Below are 21458 nucleotides of genomic sequence, written 5' to 3'. Positions count from 1 at the left end.
TTTAAATGAACAATATAATGTTTATTAAAACATATAAAAGACAAAATATATAAAATATGCATAATTATATCGATGATGAAATATGCATAGACGTATATAATAATTGTACAGTAAAATATGTTTACATATATAGATTCTTTATACATATAGCATGAAAGTTTTGCATTAAAACTGGCAGTGGTGATTTTCATTCGGCTCTCCCCCAAACAGCAACAGCAAGTCCTCTGTCCACAACAGCCTCTATGAAACGCTCAAGAGCAGCAGCACCTTTACACCTGAGATCCATGTTTTGGAAAGGTCTCACATAGAACAACACAGCTACTCTGCCATATAGCTTCCAGGGACATCAACCGACAGCATCCGGAGGGAAAGGATGTGTAAAGTCCTCTGATCTGTTCCTTCCTGGCATCTGCACCCTCACTGAACATGGGTCACAGTCTCATCAGCCCCGGCAGAACATCTACCAAAACGTCAAAAACGGTACCGCATATCTTCTGTTATTATACAATAACCTCAGAAATAAAACATCCCTCCGGTCCAATATAATCAGCCATCGCAGCAAATGATTCTCCTGTACGTCTAATCTGAGAATATATCTGTAAGAGAAGAGTAAAAAGATCCTGCACAGTGCGCGGGACGCTCCCCATGGGCCGGCGTTAGGTCCTTCACACTGGTGTGGTCGGTTGGGTGTGGTTGGTCCTGTACGGTTTCAGTCACTGCCCACTGAAGGCGGTCATGTCTGATGGTAATGGTGGTAGTGGTGGTGGTGGTGGTGTTCGTGGTGGTGGTGGTGCTCGTGACGCTGAACCACAGGAACCACAAACCCCGGGCTCCCCGGAGGGCCAGACGCCTGCTCTCTCTCCAGGTTCGGCAGCACAGAGTGGACAGGCGGCTGCTGCTGCTGGTGGGGGTGGGGGTGGGGGTGGGGGTGGGACTGAGGCGGCAGCGGGGTTTTGGATGGAGACGTGGCCTCTCGGGCCTTCGCCCGGAGGCGTTTGCTGTGGCTGTATTGCAGAGGGTGCTGGTGGTGGCTGGATGAACTGGCTTGGTGTGGCAAGTGGTACACATCCTGACCGCCGTGTCCCGCCGCGCCGCCACTGTGCGGCGTGCTCTGCACAGGCGGGTGGTGGCCGTGACATTTAGTGGATTTGCCGCCTCCGCCGACCCCGTTGTTCCCTCCACCTCCCCTGTAGGTTCCTTTGGGAGATTTGACATTCGAGAAGTGTGCGCTCTTGCTTCGAGACTCTGTAGGGTTGTAGTTATCGCTGATGACCTGCGAGCGTCGCTGGTGAGCGACTTGGGTTTCTGGTTCTTGGGAGCGCGAGCGACTCTGGCTCTGGGGGTTCCGGACATGAACCTCCTGTGGGGGGAAGTCAGGGGGGATACCTGAAGAACAGGCACAGGGTCAGTGGTTGACGCAAATATGAGTGCATGTACTGCTGGTACCCGCCAGCCTTAACAAATCTGAGAGCACGACAACAAGCAGGCTGTTACCCTCAAATCTGGAGGTGTAGTTCTCAATACCAGCCAGGTCCAGGTAGTGATTCCTCCTCTCTGTGTTCTCGTCCACACAGTAATGCTGACCCTCCGGGGCCGGCGCCTCATTGCTTGGCCCTTTGCTGCAAAAACATTGTAAGCCGTCGCCATCGGAGGACTGACAACAAATATTACATCACACACAGACCAGCATTGGAGTAAAGTACTGACCCGACGTAGGAGGACAGTCGCTTGTCGGCCGCGCGTCCCTCTTCTTGGTGATGGCGATCTGAAGAGGTTAAATACAATAAACCAACCGTTCATGTGAAGGAACAATCTGAACAGACGCTACAACGGTTCTACAAAAAGCATGTAAACTTTATATAAATATATATGTTTCTGTTGTCATGTACCTGTTGCTGTTTCTTTTCTGTTGCACCGGGGCTCCGGAGTGACGCTCAGTTTGACACGTAGGGTCTTGCTCTTATTATGGCAGGAGTGATTAACAGAGGCGTCCACCACGTCATAGATGGTGTGCATCAGACTAGACATGTCCTGTAGTATGAGATTAAACCCAGTTAGCACAGCTTGCCGTCTCCCAGTTCACCAGAGAAACGGCGAAAGGTAACAAACACGCACATCTTTTGTAACTTTCCCACTGTTGTCAAAGTCGTAGAGCGTGAAGATCCACTCCTGACGATTGTCGTCCTCCACAGAAACATCACACTCCAAGTCCTGAGGAGACAGACAGGATCATACTCGATACACAGTAACTGTTGAAAGGTTTCAGTCTTTATATCGATGTAAATAATGAGCAACGCTATAGTAATACCACAGTGTTTTAAGGACGGCGATCAGGACAACTGGGGGCAGCAAAAGTATGTCCGATATTACCGTTGAAGGTGCTGTCTTCAGCGCGATTCATGAACATTTTTTTCAAAAGGAAATGTGTGTTGTTTTCCTTCCTTCTTCAAAAGAATATACTGTTAAAAACAGGGTGTACATATAAAGACTGTCTTCCTTTGCATGACAAAGTGTTGGACACCTCACAGTAAAAACAACATCTTTAAAGCAATAGAACCGAGGCCAACTGAAAGTCTGGTTTTCCACATGTAAACATATCACGTCTGCGCTGCCTTTACCTTGCGTGGGGAAATAAGTCAGCATGGCGGGCCCGACCAGTGACCTTTTCTTTCTACTTTCTTCCAGGAAAAATGAGCACAACCTCTATTCTCACTTACAACTTTCTGGCAGTAACATTGATTCAGATGTATCTAGTAACATGGCCATAATTGGAAAAATAAACATCTGGAGTATGGGCCATGCTGCAGTCGTGGTGGAGAGCTCACACTGTGTGAAAGGCGGCGCGCACTTACAAGGGAGGAGTCCCTTAGGAGGGAGGCTTTATGGTTCTATAATATCTCCTCGGCTCACATAACCAGTGGTGATCACCAATGAGCAGAGAAAAGCCGTTCTTTACAACATGCAAGTCAAAACACTACAATCTATTTATTGGTCCCTAAACTCAATCCGGATAAAGTCTGGAGCAGCGTCAACATACAGACAGATGTTCTGTTCACAGCCCGAAGGCCTGCAGCTGCGGCTGGGATAGAGGTTACCCACAATGCATTTCTTTTTTTAACCCATGTTTAAATCATTTTGACCTGACACAAATGGAACTTATGTTAATAATTACAAGCGATTTAGAGTCCTAATCTACTTGAGCTTCAGGATTTTGGAATAATATTTGATAACATTTGCTGGATATGCACCTTTAAGTCTGCAGGGAAGGGGTTGGTCAGAACCGTGGACCTTTTGCTACAATATGAGTCCCAGTGCCACCACTTTGTTGCATATTCGTGTTAAACTTATGTGACTTTAACACATTACTGCATTCCACATAACTGCTTACATCCAGACTGATTTTTTTCCCAGGAGCTTTGGACGAATCTCTATGGATCTCCTGCACTCCATCCTCTGGGTGCAGATACTGCAGGTAGCTTTCACAGCCCTCAGCCTTCTCTGGAGGAAGAACCACTGTCAACACAGGAGGACACATTCAAATTTAGACACATGTGAGAAATGGGCAGCATTTTGTGTGGTTCCACTCTCACATGACGATACACGGCCCCCACTGTGTGAGACGGGTTAAATGCAGAGACCTAAAGGCTTCTTCTTTACTTTATATGTTGAATGTTTATGAAGCATTATTTTCCTGCTTCTCGCTCAAAAACGCATCAATTTGTGATTTTGGACCGCATTTGAAAATTCTACACGAAAGTATCTTGAAATTATAAATGCATGCGATGATATCTTTTAAAACAACATTTTATTCAAGGTCTCATATAGTCTTTTTGCACATACATGAAGTAATATAATGTTAGATCTGTTTTATGCATCAAAGAACATTGAAACAAGCGTGGATCTTTTCAATAAGGGAGTAGACATGCTTCTCAGCCTACCCTCTAGGGGACAGTGTTGATCTGTGAATTGTCTTTCCTTCAGCTCACCGTTTGGAAACCCCTGGGACGAGAAGAGAGGGAGAGACAGAGAGGGAGCAAAAGGGGGGGGTGGGGGGGGGGGGGGGGGGGGACAGAGATGTAAGTAAATCTACAGTTCAGACCACAGACACAGAGAAAACAAACAGTTCCAGCTAAAGTATTTCCTACTCAGATGACAGGGGAGGGCTGGAGGCTCCGGCCCGGCCAAACACTTTGAACATCTGCACGCTTATTGTGTTTCACCGTCTGAGACACAACGAGTGCGGCCAAAGCTTTCAAAGATTCCTGCAAGCCCCTCAGATGGACCCCTCTCATCCATCAATCCGTCTGGGCCGACCGGTTTATCCTCACCGCGTTTGACCTGACACCCAGCACGGAGAGCACAATGGAAGAAGTTTAGGTAAAAAGCTTTATTGTTTTTCTCATAGCGAAAGTTAATGTAATTATGTTGGACAAACCTTTCAACAAACTCTCAAATCTGTGTGTTTATTTTGAATGTAGAATGACCGTCAACGGAAATTTCCATGCAGAGAAGATGGGACTGATTAAATACACAATTCCATGGCTATCAAAACAAAAGCGGGACAAAGGGGTGTGAGAGGAAAAAAGGCTCTGCTGCCATATGTGACTAATCTATATCCTGCATAAAGCAGAACCACAAAGTACTCAATAGCATCGCACACATGTGCTAAAGGCAAAAAGGTCTCAATGGGCGCGCACACACGGCCTTTCTTTAATTCCGACTGGATTGTGGAAACAATGAAAATTAAGTGCAGCACAGCCCCCAAACCACAAGTATTTAAACAACAAATGATTAATCTTATTTACGTCATCTCAGTCCTCCGAGCTGCTCCACACACACTTTGAAATAAAACCCCTTCAGATTGAATCAAGGAGGCTCGGTGAAACAAGACTAATAAAAAACAGATAGATGCTAGAAAACAAAAGAACTTGATGTACCTTCAACCGAACCAAGGCGCGAGCCAGAGTCTGAACATCTGCATGCGTTTAGGTGAACGAGCCCCCCTTTCCCCCTTTCCCCCTTTCCCCCTTCCCATGTTTCTCAGCGTAATGACAGCGCCGGGGCCTGTGGTTGTATTTAACAGTCTCAAAGCCCGTGATTATTCCTCACTTCAGAGGATGATACCTCCAGCTTGTAATCTGGACCTGACCTTCACCGCTGAAAGGGGGGGGGGGGAGCCGGTTGCGTCTCAGGGTCAAGACTCGGACACCCCCTGCAAATTGGCCACCGGAGACCTTGAGAGAAAACAGCAGAGAGAATGGAAGTTGAGCCCTGGGGAGAAGGGAAGAGTAGGAGAGGGAAAACAGGAAATAAGCGGGAGGAATAAATAGGAATGAAAGGAGCAGAGGAAAGAGGGCACAAAGGGCAAAAGGAGGGAAGGAAAGATAAGAGGAACAAAGATGAGACAGTAGAGAGGCAGATAAGAGTAAAGCACGGGAGGATGTGGTTTAGGGGAGATACGGCCTATCTATTGCTTACTCCAGACCCAGTGAGCCCAGCGGGAGAGGTGGAGGTCGGCCTCAACAAACCCGGGACGCTTCTGGGAAAGGTGGAGACGACTTGCACAAGCTGCAGTTTTTAAATAACCAAAAAGAGCATATGTGCATCTCTGCATAGAATCACACACGGTTTCCGTCCCTTCTACACTTTTATCGCTCCTCCCTTAATAAAGGGCAACATATAAAGAAGAGGCAGATACACAATTCTGCAGGCCAGTGAAACATCAAAGACAACCACAGATTCCTCTTATCCTGGTTCCCGTGAGGATGCAGAGCCAGGTAAATGAAAGCGTTGAACACAATTAAACAAATGAATCAACCCGCTGCCAAAAGAGATTCTGGTCTCTAATTGCAACGAGGCGAGGTCTTGCTGTTTGTGCAAAAAGGGAAGGGACCAGCAGGGTTTGTGTTGAACATGTGGCTCCCCGTTTACCACCACCACCTTCATGCTCGTTACATCCAACGGGGGAGCTAATGAGAGAGCGGGCGGGCTATGACCGCAGTCTGCAGTTTAACGTCGGAATACATGGCATCTCCTTCCACATCGCCCATGGTGTCGGGCTCAATCTGCCCACCACATGTGTAATTAACTGCTTTCTGGCATGTGGCTGCGCTCATTCTTTCACTATCAGATCACAAAACTGCTCTTTAGGCAACGCAAATGTGTTAGCATTTTGGCGCAAAGTGGTCCCTGTTTTCCACCAGCGGCGTCCACCTGAAGCCCACGATGAACACAACCACCCAGTGTGCGATATTATGCATAGGGGAGATGGATGGAAAACTGCATGAGTGGGAGGAAGAAGATGATATGGTATTAGATATGTCTTGGGAAAAAATTACCTTGAAAATATTCACTGACAGTGTTCTTCCACGTAAACATGTTATTTCTCCAAGATGCCTGAACGTAAGAGACAGACAGCGAGGCGTGTGATGTTTGTTCCTGTTCAACGCATCAGTTCTGCCGAGCTTCCCCAAAGCGGCAGCCTGCTGCAGACTTTCATGTGGGATAAGGTAACCAGGGGAAGCTTTCATAAGCTCCCTGCCAGGTGACACCAGACATCTCCCAGCAGTGTCTCTCTCTCTCTCTGTGCCTGTTAACCAGCCATCCTCCCGCTGGAAAACACTGCACATCTTTGTTCTCACACCCCCCTCTTCTCGCTCACCCGCTAGCGAGAAGTGCACACACACTTATTTTGGTCCATTCTTCAATCCATACAAAGCACAGCTGATTGTGGATATCACATCTTTAAAAACAGGGAAGGCCGACGGGTAGATTGTTCATGCGATGTCCAGGCGTGAATCGAAGTATATCCATTAGCTGGAAACTAATCAGGATGCTTCCTCGTATCATTACGTACTATAATACTTCAAATAATTACTTTCTATATAAAGTGGATTTAGTTTAAACACATTAAGTTAACACTACATTACGTGCGACAACAGCGCTTCATGTCGGGTGTCGGCAGTTCTTTGCAGAAACCAGACCAACCATCACAGTGGGTTTTAGGAGACAAACAGCCAACAGCGGGAGTCCTCCAGGATGCACACAGCTTCTATAATATACCTGGAACCAACACCAAGGAGGGCATCAGACTAAAGCCTTGACGACCACCAGTCGACCAACATTCCCTCTCCCACTGGGCATTAATAGGAGATTAATGTGGGATTCCCCAATGATGGAGATGAGGGTTGACAAAGAAAAGGAATACCACTTTGTAAACTAACTGCATACTCGTCACCGCAGAACGAAACTGGAGAGGGAATGGGGCCATTGAGAAATAAAGGCCCTTCATTCCAGAAGAAACCAACCTGGCCTTGACTCAAAACCAGATGTGAGCTGAGGAAAAGCAAAACAGAAGAGAGGGAGATGAGGGTGGAGAGAGGGGGAAGAGTCTGGGGCCGAAAGTATGGAGAGGTAAAGTGAGTAGGCCAGTTGCACAAATTCTCTCTCTTCCCTTGGAAGACAGTAAAAGAACAATATGTTGGTTTCTTAACGGCTGCACGCAAAGCTCTGTCTCCCTCTGGTTCATCGGGCATCAGCTTTCAGTCCCAGGAAGGGTAATTATGGTGCTCGGAGTCAACAGGACAGATTGGCCCCAGCCTGTACTGAGCAGCATTATGAAAACAAACAGCACTGACTGCTGCGTCTGTGCAAGCCTGACTTATAATGCCCATCACACTATAAGCGCAAGCTAAAAGTATGTTTTAATGATTCCGTTTCTAACCGTTAAACCGCTAATATGATTGAGCAAATTACCCTACAAGTCAAATTTTCATGTTCAGCCACAATCTTACCACATTAATCCTTGTCATTACATGACAGATGAAATGTGCCTTTGTCTACTATTTGATCTTTGTATGTGGGCTGGACCCATTTGGCTCAAGATGTTCCAGATACGGCCCTCTCAGGTCAAACGGGAGGCAGAGCCTCTCCCTTGGCAGGACATGAATCACCGGGGCTGAAGCCTCTTCGTCACTAGTATAACAACAGCTGAGGGGAGAGATGAGCACGCATTCCTGTCCATGTGAGAGCAGCACGTAAACCACTGAAAGTCACCCGCTTGTGTTCAATCAGCAGAGACCATCTCCTACACTCTGCACGCCCCTTCAGCCGCCTCCTTACCCTCTAGCTGATCTTTCTCTCGCTTTGATTGTGACGTGCCGGATTGCATAAACAGAGATTAGCATCCCTGGCTGACCACTCTGCATCTGTCATCGGTGCCGTAATGAGCGCGCCGTCATTGAAGTGGGCTCTGACAGGTGTCTGATGTGAAGGAGTGTCCTCCTCCCAGCTGTCACACGAGCAGCTACTGTAGGGACTTGGGAACCATGTGCTTCATAACAATGACTGGAATCACATGAATCTGGGTTGGGCAAATGTATTAGACTGTATAGAGGCGGTAGATCATAACAACATCAGTTTCTGGAAAGAGAAAATACAGAGTGGCCGTCATGGTTCACTTTATTTTAAACCCCCAAAACGCAGAAGTAAAGTTTAAAACGTAATGCCACACATCAAGCCTGCACCACATGTTGCTTCAAATTAGAGGTTAGAGGTCTCGGCGGTGTAATGCAAAAAGTCTCTGAGCGGACTTATGTGACCCATGCACTCACGAATTTAACGATCTACTCAAATAAATGTTTTGGTGAATGGGTTCTTTTAACAGTCAGAACTGAAGCTGCGTGTATTTTTACATATATTTTGTTTAAGGATTGTAGGTACAAATGTAATGCTTGAATGTTATGGTTCAAATTGTCAACTCAAAAATTCATGTGTGCTCTAATGAGGTATTGGAATCAAAATGTAACTTTCTACAATTACAATAATTGCAAATAAGCTGAAACTACTACTCAATCAATAAAAAAATCAATAAAATCAATAATTTAATTTTCAATTTACCAGTGCCCAAGGAGATGTCCTTATATACTAAATTCTTATCTCAGCTTTAAAATGATCTTTGTACGAGAGCACAAGATATGGAGTAGAAGTGAGTCCACGAGACGACGGCATATCAAAGCCACTGTGAGACAGGCGGTTGGGACTCAAACAGGATGTTCCTCTGTTTCTGGCCTCCATGTGAAATTCTCTAAGCTCCCGCGCAGGCCTCTAGCTCTCAAGTCCGGCCAGTGGGGAGCGCGCCCAGGCAGATAAAGCTGAAGGGATTTGTTCCACATTCCTCGGGCCCTTTAAACAACAGAGTGGATCTAAGAATGCCAGGTTCTGGGCGAGGCGGCTGCAGAGGCAATCCCATCGCCGTCCAAGGAAACTGCACCTCTCACAGTAAGGTGCTCTCCACAATCAGCTGCAATGACCTCATGCAATCAAGGGCGTAGCAGCGATCCATCCTTGAAACCGGTTGTCCGTCAGTCACCTGTCCGACTTTGTCTTCTTCTGCCAGGTGAAAACCACGTCAACACAGTAACTCGTCATCTGTAAAGGACGCTGTAGTTAGAGTGTCAGCTTCCCAGCTGTCTGTCTAGGATTGAGATGTCAGTTACAAGTGCCCTCACCTGGGAGATAACCACCAACACCTCTGTTCTCACTGCTCGTCTTTGTTTAAGCGTGTTTAAGGGATTTGAGTCTCAGGTTTGAAAACCAGGCCTGGCAGTTCATAGGGGCGAGGCTCTGTGGTTGGAGGCCAGTGAAAACTACATCACAGTGCTCCTGTGGTGACTGAGAAATGTAAACACGGCACGTTGGAGACAGACAGCTGCACGCCAACGGTTTCTGTCTGATGTTCCCCAACGGCCCTACATGAGCTCAAGTACCTGTTCGGCAACACCACCCGTCATGTCACAAATATATTCCCACGGATGGATCGTAAACTGGATGTGCAATGGATATAGTTACAAAATACATTTTCAAAAAACGCAATGAAATGTAATGCATTTTTAAGGCTGTAGAACCTCTGCCATTTATCCATTACTTAGTTTTTAGTTTCAATGGCCATATATTTAAATAAAAAATGTATTTCTTCCTCTAGTGTAATTATTTACTTTATCCATTATTTATATTGTGTTATAAGCTACATATTTCCACATCTCGGCTCGTTTCTAAATAGTTTTTCTAACTTCTCAACTGCAAATGTTCAGGTAAATGTGCAACTTAAACAATAATCCATGTTGGCTGTTTATTTCCTTCTTTAACATATTATGTGGATATAGTTTTTGCAAACTCAATTTTTTGGACTTTTTTTGGACAATGGGTCCACGTACCCATTGGAGTACACAAATGACTGATGCGGCTCTAATCTGCTCGATCCTTCTGTTAAGGGCTCGTGGACCTCGGTGGATGAGCCGCCTGCTGGTTTCCTCAACACGTCTTCTAGCAGGATAACAAACAGGTTCAGGGTCAAAACCACAGCTCTCCTGTCCACCAGTTATGGCTGCCTATGGGTAACTGGCTAAGAAGTAAAGATCCATATGAGTGACCGCGATAAGAGGGGCTTTTGCAGCCGTGATCAGCGGGTAAAGTAGCATGAACTCTCAACACATCCATCTGCGAGGCGCACAGGGCCAACAGAGACGGGCGGCTGTTTCGCTGTACTATTACTGCATTCAGCCCTCGGGGAGAATTGGGCTTGCCCGTCACAGACTGCCAAAATATAGTATTCAGTGCTGTAGCATGCAACAAATAGCACCCAAGCGGAGCCCATTGTAACCAATCATTTACTCGTAAGTTGCTTTGGATAAAAGCGTCAGCTAAATAAAAAATTTGAAAATACTCATCCGCAATTGTCTAAAACTTGCCAAACCTCAAGACCCAGGAGACGCCTCTTGTTTGCATAATTGGTACTGTTTCTCCTTACTATAAAATATGTAAGACTCTTGTAGATTGCTTCACAGTTTTTTGGTTTTTTTTACACTAAATAACCTGCATATTCAAAATGAAGCATTCAATCTCTCTCACTCGTTGTCGTTGTGTATCTCTCATCCACCGCCTCCGCCTCCGCCCGGTGGGCATTGCCAGTTTCTAAGACCACTAGAATTCTTGACACTGCAGGACCCGTCTCAATTCCAAGCTGTGAAGTTCCATGCAGTCCTGGAATTGGAATAAGGGGTCATCTCTGGGTTACCACCAAGTGTTTTCCTGAGGAGTCCTAAAAATACACACCTGCTGGGTGCAGGAAGTAGAGGAGACTCCGCTATAGACAGATGGTGTGAAAGAAGGCTGGACGTGTCAAATGTACCATTGCCAAAGGGCCACTGGCTGTAATGCTTCAGCATATGCGACGCAGCTTCCCGTGAAGAAAAGGGGACAAAGTTGAAAGCTGAAGATGAACAGTTGGGGGGTGGGGGGGGGAATAAAGTAGCACATGGTCCAATTACTAATGCACCAATATCACGCCAAGCTCATTCACATATCTGTTGAATTATTCTCAAAGAAAATTACTGGTCGACAAACTAAAAAGGATATGAGGGCATGAATATGACAAATGACTATCGAAAACGGAGCTACAAGATAAGAACGTTAAAGTATCATGTTGCAAACCATGAATTATAATATTCATTTGTAATAGAAGCATAAGTGGAGATGTTGAGGCCGCAGTCGGCGAGACTGCAACATCTGTGCTTCTTGCTTTTGGGCTGAAGCTGCCATGTGTGCACTTTAGTGACCTGACAGACTAGCTGTGTGTGTCTGAAGCACAGTTACCCAGTGTGAAATTCTGGAACGTAATTCATCCATGGCACAAGCAGAGATCAAAAGGCTATGGTGCAGAGGGCAGCTCACCAAAGCGTACAGAGAGCTGCTGCTTTCACAGCCATAATTACTGGAAACCGGGGCCGAGAAGCAAAATCAAAGAGCACTTAAACATGAGCTAAATTACTCGTATATTCTTATCTTATCTCAGTGCAAAGCCACAAGTCTGATGGAGTCTGGTTGTCTGTAACACAGCACGTCCGCAGGTGGTCCACTTAAACCTACGAAGTGTGACACTTAATGTTTGATCAAAGTTCTTGAAAGGCCAATTGTGCTTAAAAAAAAGCCAAAGGTGTTAATGTGCAACCACACCTTGAAGGCTACATGGTGCTGCCATGATAGAGCACCTCTCAGAGCTTAGCACAAGACACAAGAGGAAAAGCTCAGTTATTCTGATACACTGGCATTCTTTAAGTGATAGCATCAGTCAGCCCCTATCAACACCAAGCAGTAGGTGATGTTGATTTTTAAAAAAACTTGCAGAGCTTCTATATCTGAGATCTGTATTTTTTTAAGGTAAATTCACAAACGTTCAAAACCATATATTCCCTTAGCTAGAGGTGTTCTTCTGACTTTTTAAACACAGACTTAGCACATTTTGCTCCAGTGTAAGCGACATGCTACAATAGTCACTCAGCAGCAATATCGTGAAATTAAAACCCTGTTCTGAGGAGCTGGCTTTCTTAGTGAAGCGCCTCCTCCAAGCAGGTGGTGTCTTTGAAAGGCTCTCAGTGAGGGGGGCAGGCGTCTCAAGGAGAACTGGCTGTTTATTTGAAATGAGCCTTTAGGTAAACAAGTTACAGGGCACACACAGGGCCGGCTCGGCTTTTGAAGTGGACGGGGCTCAGGAAAGAAATGGGCGGGGGAAGAAAAGAAAGCGGCCTTCAGAGGAAATGAGAACAGTGGCCTCTTTCAGCACGGTTTCATACTCTCCCTCCCTTCCTGTCACATATAGAAAAAGAACAAAAGGTGTTTCGGTGCACGGCTACACCAGCGCAGAGCGTGAGTTAAATCATTCCGCGGCCATTGTGTCCAGGTTTAAATACCCCTGAAAAATTACCACCCGTGACAAAAATAAACCACTTCCTTTTAATGGAGACCCATTGAGGGTTCTGATGATGGGAACAGGTTTGCAGCTATTCCCCATTGAGAGGAATGTGGTGTGCAGAGAGGGGAGGCCAGGCCTGTGCTGTCTGCAGAGCCTGGAAACGAGCTTTGAAGCTGCTGTTTCAACAGCTAACCACTTTCAGATGGGACTGTGGCGTTTTATGAGCTGAGTAATAGCGATACCTGCACATGTGCAAGCTCGGGGTCCCAAAGAGGGGAAGGCTGAGCTCAGAGAGAGAGATGTCTAACTCCTCAGGGGTCTGCGTTTGGGCTGTGTTAATAAATCTTACGCTATGGCGTTCTGTATATGAACCTGGAAGAAAGGAAAATGGAGGTTGTATAAAGTCTGTTCACCTATGAGCACAGTTCTGCTATGAATTTCACATTTTTGTTACAGTTATTGAACACCAAATAAACTTGAGTCAAATTAACTTAAAGTTATTGACTGCTTGAATGGAATAAACACTCATGACAATACTTCTAAATCTCACGAGGGACACCTGGACTGTATAACCAACATCACAGAATCTTTCATCTATATGGTATACAAATATTCTTAAACAGTGCAACAATGGGAAACAGGGCCAGCGGGGCGTCAGGTTCAGGAATGTGGAGCCGTGATGAAGTTATTTCCAGATGGACATTTTGTATATTAACAATATAGAAAAGTGAATCATCTGAATGGCCAAAGAAATAAGAGATTCATGTCACATCCCAATATCAGAAGTGTGGATGAATTTTTGAGATTGATGAGATTTTTACACACATTCTAGAGATTAACTTTCGTCAGGTAGAGTTGTGTTCCTCCGGTTCTACCAGTTCCGTTTTTATCTTGTGCAAACAACAACATTTGAAGTATTCATATGAAAGATGCATCTTCTAAGTTACTCATATCTCAGCGTATTGTGCTGCACACTGTTTTATACCTTCCCTGTGCTCGCATTGGGAAATATATGTCAGGGAGGCATTCTCAAGTTGCCGTTGGCTGAATTTCAAAAGAGTAACAAGCTTGTGTCCAAAAGAGGAATCTTCTGTGCTCTTTAAATAAACAAGTTAATCTTCTGTCTTCCTTTTAAACTGCAAATATTTAAAGCAACAACATGTTGAAGAAACATAAATCTGCAGATTTCTGTCTCCTCCCAGAGCTCCACATCTTCACCCCACTGGGTGCGTCGTTTTGACAAAGGAATCAATCATAAAGGCTATGACGGCATATATAACATCACCAACGACCATAACTGAACAAATATGATATTCCCCCGGCTGCTCTGAGGTTTGTAAAATGAAGTCCACTTGGAAAAGAGCAAAAGCTTTCTAAGGGGGAACAGGGGTTTATGTGGAAACATACCTTACGCACTAAAATGTAATAACCTTTGAGTCTCCCGGTGTTTTACTTGGCTTGGAGAAGCACAAGATCAAACACCGACTCGGATCCAGCATCCTTTGCCAAAAATGTCCTCGCTAAGCACTGGGCTCCGGCTTCAGGTATTTTCTTTCCCCTGGAAGGCAGCAATTGAGAGCAAAGACACAGACCAGTGTTAACGCGGGGCCGGGCTGCCCCAAACCGCCTGCAGCACACTGACCATGAAAGGGAAGCGAGGTCTCCCTGCTGTCAGCACTGACCGCGGCACGTCTGGGTCATGTGGTGTCACCGAAAACCCGGGACGGGCTCCATTCAGGAAGCCGAGTTGCTCACGTACCCTTGCATGCTCGATGGCTTGATGCAATCCGGTCCTGTAAAGCTACACTGATCTCACTGAGGCACCGAAGCGTCAGATAAACATAAACATGGTGGCTTCAAAGCAGCGCAGATGGAGCTGAGATAGTTACGAAGGCTACGGAGCGTTTTCCATATGCCGTCAGATAAGGGCTCCAATAATGAAGGAAGCGACTGTAAATATATACTGTTCGGTGATAATTATTCATGGCATCAATAAGTGTGTGGATATGTCTATTTAGATATAGCTACTTTTACTATAACCGTGGCAAGATACAGGCATTAAGACATACGAAGTGTCTGATGTCCACTGTTATGTGTATGTTCACTGTACGTGAGCTACAGCCAGGAGAACGTAAGCTCAAGCACAAACATTTCCAACAATAAACATGATGCGCCAGTCAGATGCCAACTTCCAGTCCTGAGTAGACAAAAATAAAACTCGCCTTTTTACAACTGTTTTTAATGTTTGACCAATATCGTGTTTTAAGTTTTTAGCGTATAGCTTTTATTTTTATATATGAAGATTTTTTTCTTTTGTCTTTGAGTACAATAAAAATATATATAGTGTTATTATTATTATTCCTCCCGACGGCCGTAGAGAGGCTTGCTCCCTTCACGAGGGAAGGTCACAGGGGTCACAGGGGAATTGGGGTGAAAGTGAGTAAACTGCTTCAAAGTCCTTGAGTAAAATAAATATTTTGTCGTCCTCTGCAGTGTTTCTAATGTCTTTCTCCATTAGGCACAGACCACACAAACCACTCTGCCTCAGTCGTTCACTCACAAACACGCAGACGGAGCGTGAGGGGGGGGGGGGGGGGGGCAAAGCCGTGTGGCGAAACGCACTTAAGCACTCCAACGCGAAAGAATAGCATCTCACACTGGTGACGAGTGTTTGAGGCGACACGGGGATGATGTTTACACTGACAGAGAGGTGAATGTTTGTTCTGGCCAAATGGCAACCAACACGGAGGAGAAATGCCCAAGAGAGCGGTGGGATTTGGTAAAGTGGGGTCACTGATCAGCTCCCCCCCCACACACACACACAACGTGCGCTGGACCATGGGGATGGGATCTCTATTACTCCTCTTACCCCACTACCTTTAAACCCCCTGAAATATCTCCCCTCGTGAAAAAAAACCCTTAAGCCCCCCACCCCCCCCAGTTCCCCCCGCCACCCCCACCACAGCCCCTCTCCTTGCTCCAGGATTTCGCTGTACAAACCAGGAACAGATGTCTGCTGGGGCCGTGCTGAAAGGCCCCGCTGTTCTGGATGCCAGCCACATGCTTCTCATTCAGAGATGAAGGCTCACAGCTCGCTTCTTGTGAAGCCAACCCCCCCCCCCCCCCCCTCCTTTCCCTAAACCCCCCCACCCCCCCCAAAAAAAGGGGTTGGAAAAAACAAACTTTCCAAATGCCTTCAAGTTCCTTCAAAAGCAGTACATATTTGAGTGCACCTTTTTGTCTCCTTCCCGCCATGTAACGCTCCCTGGTGGCGTCGCGTCGGGGGACAGGCTCCTCCTGTGTCGTCCGTGTCGTGCGAGAGAGGCGGGAGGGAAAAGTCACGAGACGCTGCTGGCGAGATCGTGTCCTGGGGGAAGTTCTCAAGCTCTCAATGACTTGAGGAGGTGCATGATTGTATCCAGCGCACGCGAATCACATCAAAGCGCATTTCAGCTTTAAAGTTAAAAAAATGAAATGCCGTTCAGGGCCACGGCCTTAAAATTACACAGATATCACATCCTCGGGATCCAAATCAAACACTGTGGACTCCAAATGAACGGAAGATACAACCAAATGCCCTGCGGTTAAAATTGTCCAAACATAACATCCATTTTGGGCCTGCTCACCAAATGAGCGCTTTTATATAAATGGAAAGTCTTATTTACAGATTCCAAATAAATGAAACACCAGTTTACAATTAGTTGAGTGAGGTGCTTGGCAACACTGCTCTTAAACGAAAGGTATTATTGAGGGGCGAGTGCTGTGTAACTCTCCACAAATCAAAACAAATTTGCGTCTCGGAGCTTTTGGCACATCACTACATCCAACTGAAACACCTAAACAAGCCCTTTTAACTTTGAGTGTGATATTATTAACCTTTCAGTGTAGAATAATAGAGTTCTTTGTTGTGGAATTTAAAGCGTTGACACACTCCCTCTTTGTGGGGCAAGTCTGTTGGGAGTTCTTAGACAAAAGATGGTGCCGAAAGGCTGAATTAGCCTGTCATTATTTGGGCATCAAAGTATGTCTGCTTGAAGCTCCAAAATGAAGCACTGTGGTTGTGTATGTGACGGTCTAGACTGTTGATGTTTCCAGAGGTGAAACACGGTGGACCTTCTTCCACTAACGTTTGGAGGAATTCAGGCCATGGATTTTCCTGCATTTTACATATTAATTAACCACAGACTAGACTTGTTTTTTGAAGGCGGGGTAGACGATTATACCTCGGAAAGCCTCTTCCAATCTCCCCTCCTATATTCTACATTACACCGTGCGTTTGAACAGGTAATACCTGCAGAGAGGTGTCAAAATCTTGATGACTTCCTGCTGAATCAGGCTCTTTTTGTCCACTAACAGACAGATAGCAACTCGCCAGCTGCGAGCTCGAAACAGACGGCAATACCAACATTTGAACGGGCCCTGTTGTCCTTTGATCAATATCTTTCTAAAGTGAGACAGAGCTGCCCGAAAGCTCACTGAGGAGGAGGAGGAGGAGGAGGATCACAGGTTTACACAAACTGATGTTGGGCACCGGCTGCCTCGGCGCTGGCTTTCCCCCTCCTGGATATACTCCGTCCCTCGGCCCATCCCCCAGGACGGGGCAGGGGGATAGAGGGGTGAGGGGTGAGGGTTCGGAGGCTCCACTGATATCAGAGCCCTTTTATAACTCCCAGCTTTGCGCTTTGAAGTCGCAGCCAGACGGCTCAGGAATCCTACTCCCCCGTTTGAGAACGGGGAGGGGGGGGGGATGGTCAAAGCTAAACAGTGCGTTCCGCCAATCGTCTCCTGTCCAAAAATCATCAAGCAATTTCAACTTTCAACTGTCCCTGCCGCTCATCAACTGTAATAACCGGTGTAGCCACTGTCTGGTTTGAGCTGGATGGGTAGATACTTCGGGTATCTACCCATCCAGATCCATCTAAAAACGTAAAAAACTTAAAATATATATATACATATTTATTAATTAAATTATTGATGTTATTGTGGTTTTCTACTTGACTTGGACTTGTTTAATCACGGTCTAAACCCCCAGACATCGAACTCATACTCCAATATCCACATCTGGATGTGTGACAATGTAATCCGATCCTGGAGGAGAATTAATTAAAGGCATTTGGGATCAAAAGAGAAACGCGTCATCGTACAGCAGAGATTAATGAGTTAAAAGTCAGCCTGTTCCATAGGAAACCATACGGCATAAGAGGCATCCCCAAGGACATCATCAATCTTCACATTAACATTAGCTCAATTTAAACGCAGTGAATAGAGCTGTCAACGCGTACAAACACGCAGTCACATATAGCAAATATACTGAACATAAAAAGCACTGTTGTGTCCCGGGATCAGTTTCATTCATACTGCTGGATAATTAGGCATTTGATACTTGCACCAGGGTCGCTTCAACAAATGATTTATTTGTTACGTGATCGGCAATCTATTTCACATGAATCTATTACTGTTAAATAAAATGTCAGAAAACAGTGAAAAATGGTCATTATAATTTCCCAAAGGGATGTTTTCAAATTGCTTTGTTTTTGTCCAACTAATAATTCAAAAAATATCTCTCATCAGGCAGGAAAGAGCATCAAAGTATTATAACTGTGAAGCTGGAACTAATGCTTGAAAACCAACCCACAAGGTAAATTTCATTAGAGGGAGTTTTATTTAATTAATTGATAAATTAGTTGCAAATGTCCTCTGCAAGTAAACCATGATTAGCAAGTCATTTTCTGGCTCAAAAAAACATTACTTGCCATTTATATAGTTTGGCAATAAAGACCCATTAGGACCAGTATATGCCATAACAGACGTGACCGAACTGGGATTCTCCTCTCAACTAAATCCTAAATTAGTCTCAAAGAAAGCAGGAGAGGTAATTGGCTGGTTCTGGTCTGTGAACAAGCCTCTAATTTAACTACTTAATAACACAAAATAAATCAGTGGCCTGCCTTTGATAGAAATGAGTATTGGATCAACCAACTAATAAGTGCCTGGTTTATGCCTTTAGTGGCTTTCCTTGAGGGGAGTGTGAACTCAAGACCCCTCTGAAGCAAGGTACGTTCTCTTTTAATTTGCCTTAAATGGACGGTTTACAGCCTGATATAATCCATAACTCTTCCAACCTTTCCAACCGCCCACCTCACAGACTCGTCGCTACCTCCCTGTGAACTCCCTGCAGTTTCTGTCTTAGAGCTCGCAGACTGTTGTGGCCCTTCAAAGCGATACACTAATTGAAGTGATGTAATGTTATGCCACCGAGGGCCGCCGCACTAGAACGGGAGGCATTGAGGAAAAAGACACAGCCATGATGCCATGATGCCATGATGACAGGATGCCATAATGCCAGGATGCCATGATGCCATGATGCCAGGATGCCATGATGCCATGATGCCAGGAGCCACGAGAGCAAACACTTCACATCCCTCCCGTTTGAGAAACAACAACCTTTCCATCTAGTCTCTGTGTGTGTGTCTGTGTGCGTGTGTGTGTGAGTGTGCCTGCTTGGCCGTGTCATGTCGCCATGGCTGTCATAACCCCTCCAGTGATGCTGGCAGGGGAATACCTGCCGCGTGGCGTTGTGGCGGAGCCAGACACATGACAACCTGTGACCTCACGTGTCTTCACACTCTCACAGTCGATTGGCCTTCCCTTAAGTTCTCAGCTCACCAATCCAGTCAGCAAACAAACATACCTGGTACACTGTGCATGTGAAACACGCAGCATAACCACATATTTACTCTGAGAGTAATATTCACCATTTCACCACACAACCTGTCCTACTTAACCAAGAAGATATGAGAGGCTGTACTTTTAGTTCAATAATGTAACAGTTCGGGGCGTTGTTAGGCCCAAGTACCCTGTTGCTTTTATAATACGGTTACCAGCGAAATTATAAATAGTAAGTAAATAGCTGCCTTTCAGCACAAAATACTTGCAGCCACCAAACGTTCTGCATCGCATGTCAGTAGTCTAGAGAAAAATAGCCCCCGTACGTGCACGTAAACAGCACCGGGTCTCCCTGCAAGATCTCGCACCATCTCATTCATTCACATCGCTCATGACGTCCACCTCAATTGTCCGGTTGCGGGAGCTCTCATTGCGTGAAACCGATCACTTGTGGTGTTTCCGGCCTTTTTTCGCAGACCGCCACCGAGCTGAAAGCTGAAATGTCAACTTCGGGTGCGCAGTGATGCGGGCCGCTCGGGTCCAGGTGAACAGGTACTGTACCCCGTGACTCACTCATCAACCAACCAGAACGCTGGATTTCATCTTCCCCGTATTTTAATGGAGAGGTTTCTTTCTTTTATACTCTTGGAAATTCTCAGTCAGTATTCAAACGTATTTGTACACGCTCTAAGTCATTAAAGGGAAAGAGAATAGCCGTGCAGGCTGTTTCTTTTAGCTCAAACAGGTCCACCGAGAAAGAGGAAAAGGTGCCTGATACCTGCATGTTCTTCGGCTTGTGATCCGTCGCGCTGTACCGTTCACACTCCTCCATCCCTCTCCGGAGGAAGGCGTTCACCACAAAACTGTCTCCTAACATGGAGAAAGTCCACCGATGAGCAGGGATACATCTCAAGCTCACACTACTTTATTAGAACACCGCCATTTATAAAAGTTCGTTATGCTAAATAATCGGTACATCCTCACCTTCAGGATTTTCTCTGCGCTTGCACGCTGCAAAACAGACAAAAGTTAGTTCGTGTGAGAGATGGAAATGGAAATGCTTTATTGAGAGGTGAAAAACATCAACAATTCTTACCATGTTTGGACTGATGTTTCCCCATTCTCAAGTCCCTCTTCACTGGATCAATACAGGTACTCCGATATCGGACAAAACAGTCACTGCTTCAACATGGTCACATTGTGTTTGTTCTGCAAGAAGAAAACTCCAACTTCATCCAAAGGCAGGTGATTCAGTCGCATGTTCACTGAGGCATCAGCTGGTGTGTGTGTGTGCGTGCGTGCGTGTGCGTGTGTGTGTGCAGAAAGGAGATAAATCTGGGGGTTGTATGTTTGGAGGAGACAAGGCAAGACTCGCTGCGCGTCCACAGACTTAAGTCCAACTGACTGAGGAGGCGCTGCGAACACAGCGGAGATCACAGCGCGTCAAGAGAGACGCAGCAGGCACACGGCTTCCGGTTAGTGCCTTTACAAAATAAAATATTAAAGTATTGGACTATATTGTTCCAACCGCTGGAGTAACAAAACGCATAGAGAAACAACTTGTTGCTTATTTTAAGCATTTAACCGAATGTCTTCATTTGGTGAAGGTTGCAATGATAGTTTGGTGATTAACGTGGGTCAACCATTGTACAAAGATAACGAGTCATCTACCTAGTCACATTTTACAGATTACCCACAGTCCTTGAAATTAAAACAATACAGTCATTGATTTGCATTATTTTGTAGTGTATGCTGTAGTTTATTGTTCAGCTGCACATCCCTGGAAGATGTGTGAAAAACAATGTCTGATTCCTAAAGTCTTCAGTTTGGTCTGCAAACAAGACAGTTTTGTTCCAATAGCATTTACCCTTTAATTACTTATTTTCATTAAACTATGTCTTGTTCACTTTAACAATGTCTAACATCTGAAGAGACCATGTCATCATTATTTGTTCCTCCACACAGAGTTATGTTTTCATTTTGTAGTTATTCCAAGCGCAAGCTACTATTATTCTGAAAAGTATTTTAATTCATTTCCGGTTTT

The 21458-nt window shown here is 45.5% G+C and overlaps 1 protein-coding gene across 1 annotated transcript; it reads right to left on the bottom strand.

Moving 5' to 3' along the window:
- On the bottom strand, positions 1-20834 carry nkd2b (NKD inhibitor of WNT signaling pathway 2b). Its single transcript, XM_040166035.2, has 10 exons — positions 20511-20834; positions 20399-20425; positions 20193-20284; positions 3939-3999; positions 3389-3513; positions 2116-2211; positions 1890-2031; positions 1708-1765; positions 1495-1619; positions 1-1386 (listed from the first exon to the last, which is right to left on the bottom strand). The coding sequence occupies exons 1-10, from the start codon at positions 20533-20535 to the stop codon at positions 734-736; spliced, it is 1404 nt and encodes a 467-aa protein (XP_040021969.2). The 5' UTR covers positions 20536-20834; the 3' UTR covers positions 1-733.
- Between the last annotated feature and the right edge of the window lie 624 nt (positions 20835-21458).

This window comes from Gasterosteus aculeatus, chromosome 20 (genome assembly GCF_964276395.1).
Source record: "Gasterosteus aculeatus chromosome 20, fGasAcu3.hap1.1, whole genome shotgun sequence".
Taxonomy (NCBI): Eukaryota; Metazoa; Chordata; class Actinopteri; order Perciformes; family Gasterosteidae; genus Gasterosteus; species Gasterosteus aculeatus.
This window is presented reverse-complemented; position numbering and strand designations above follow the sequence as displayed.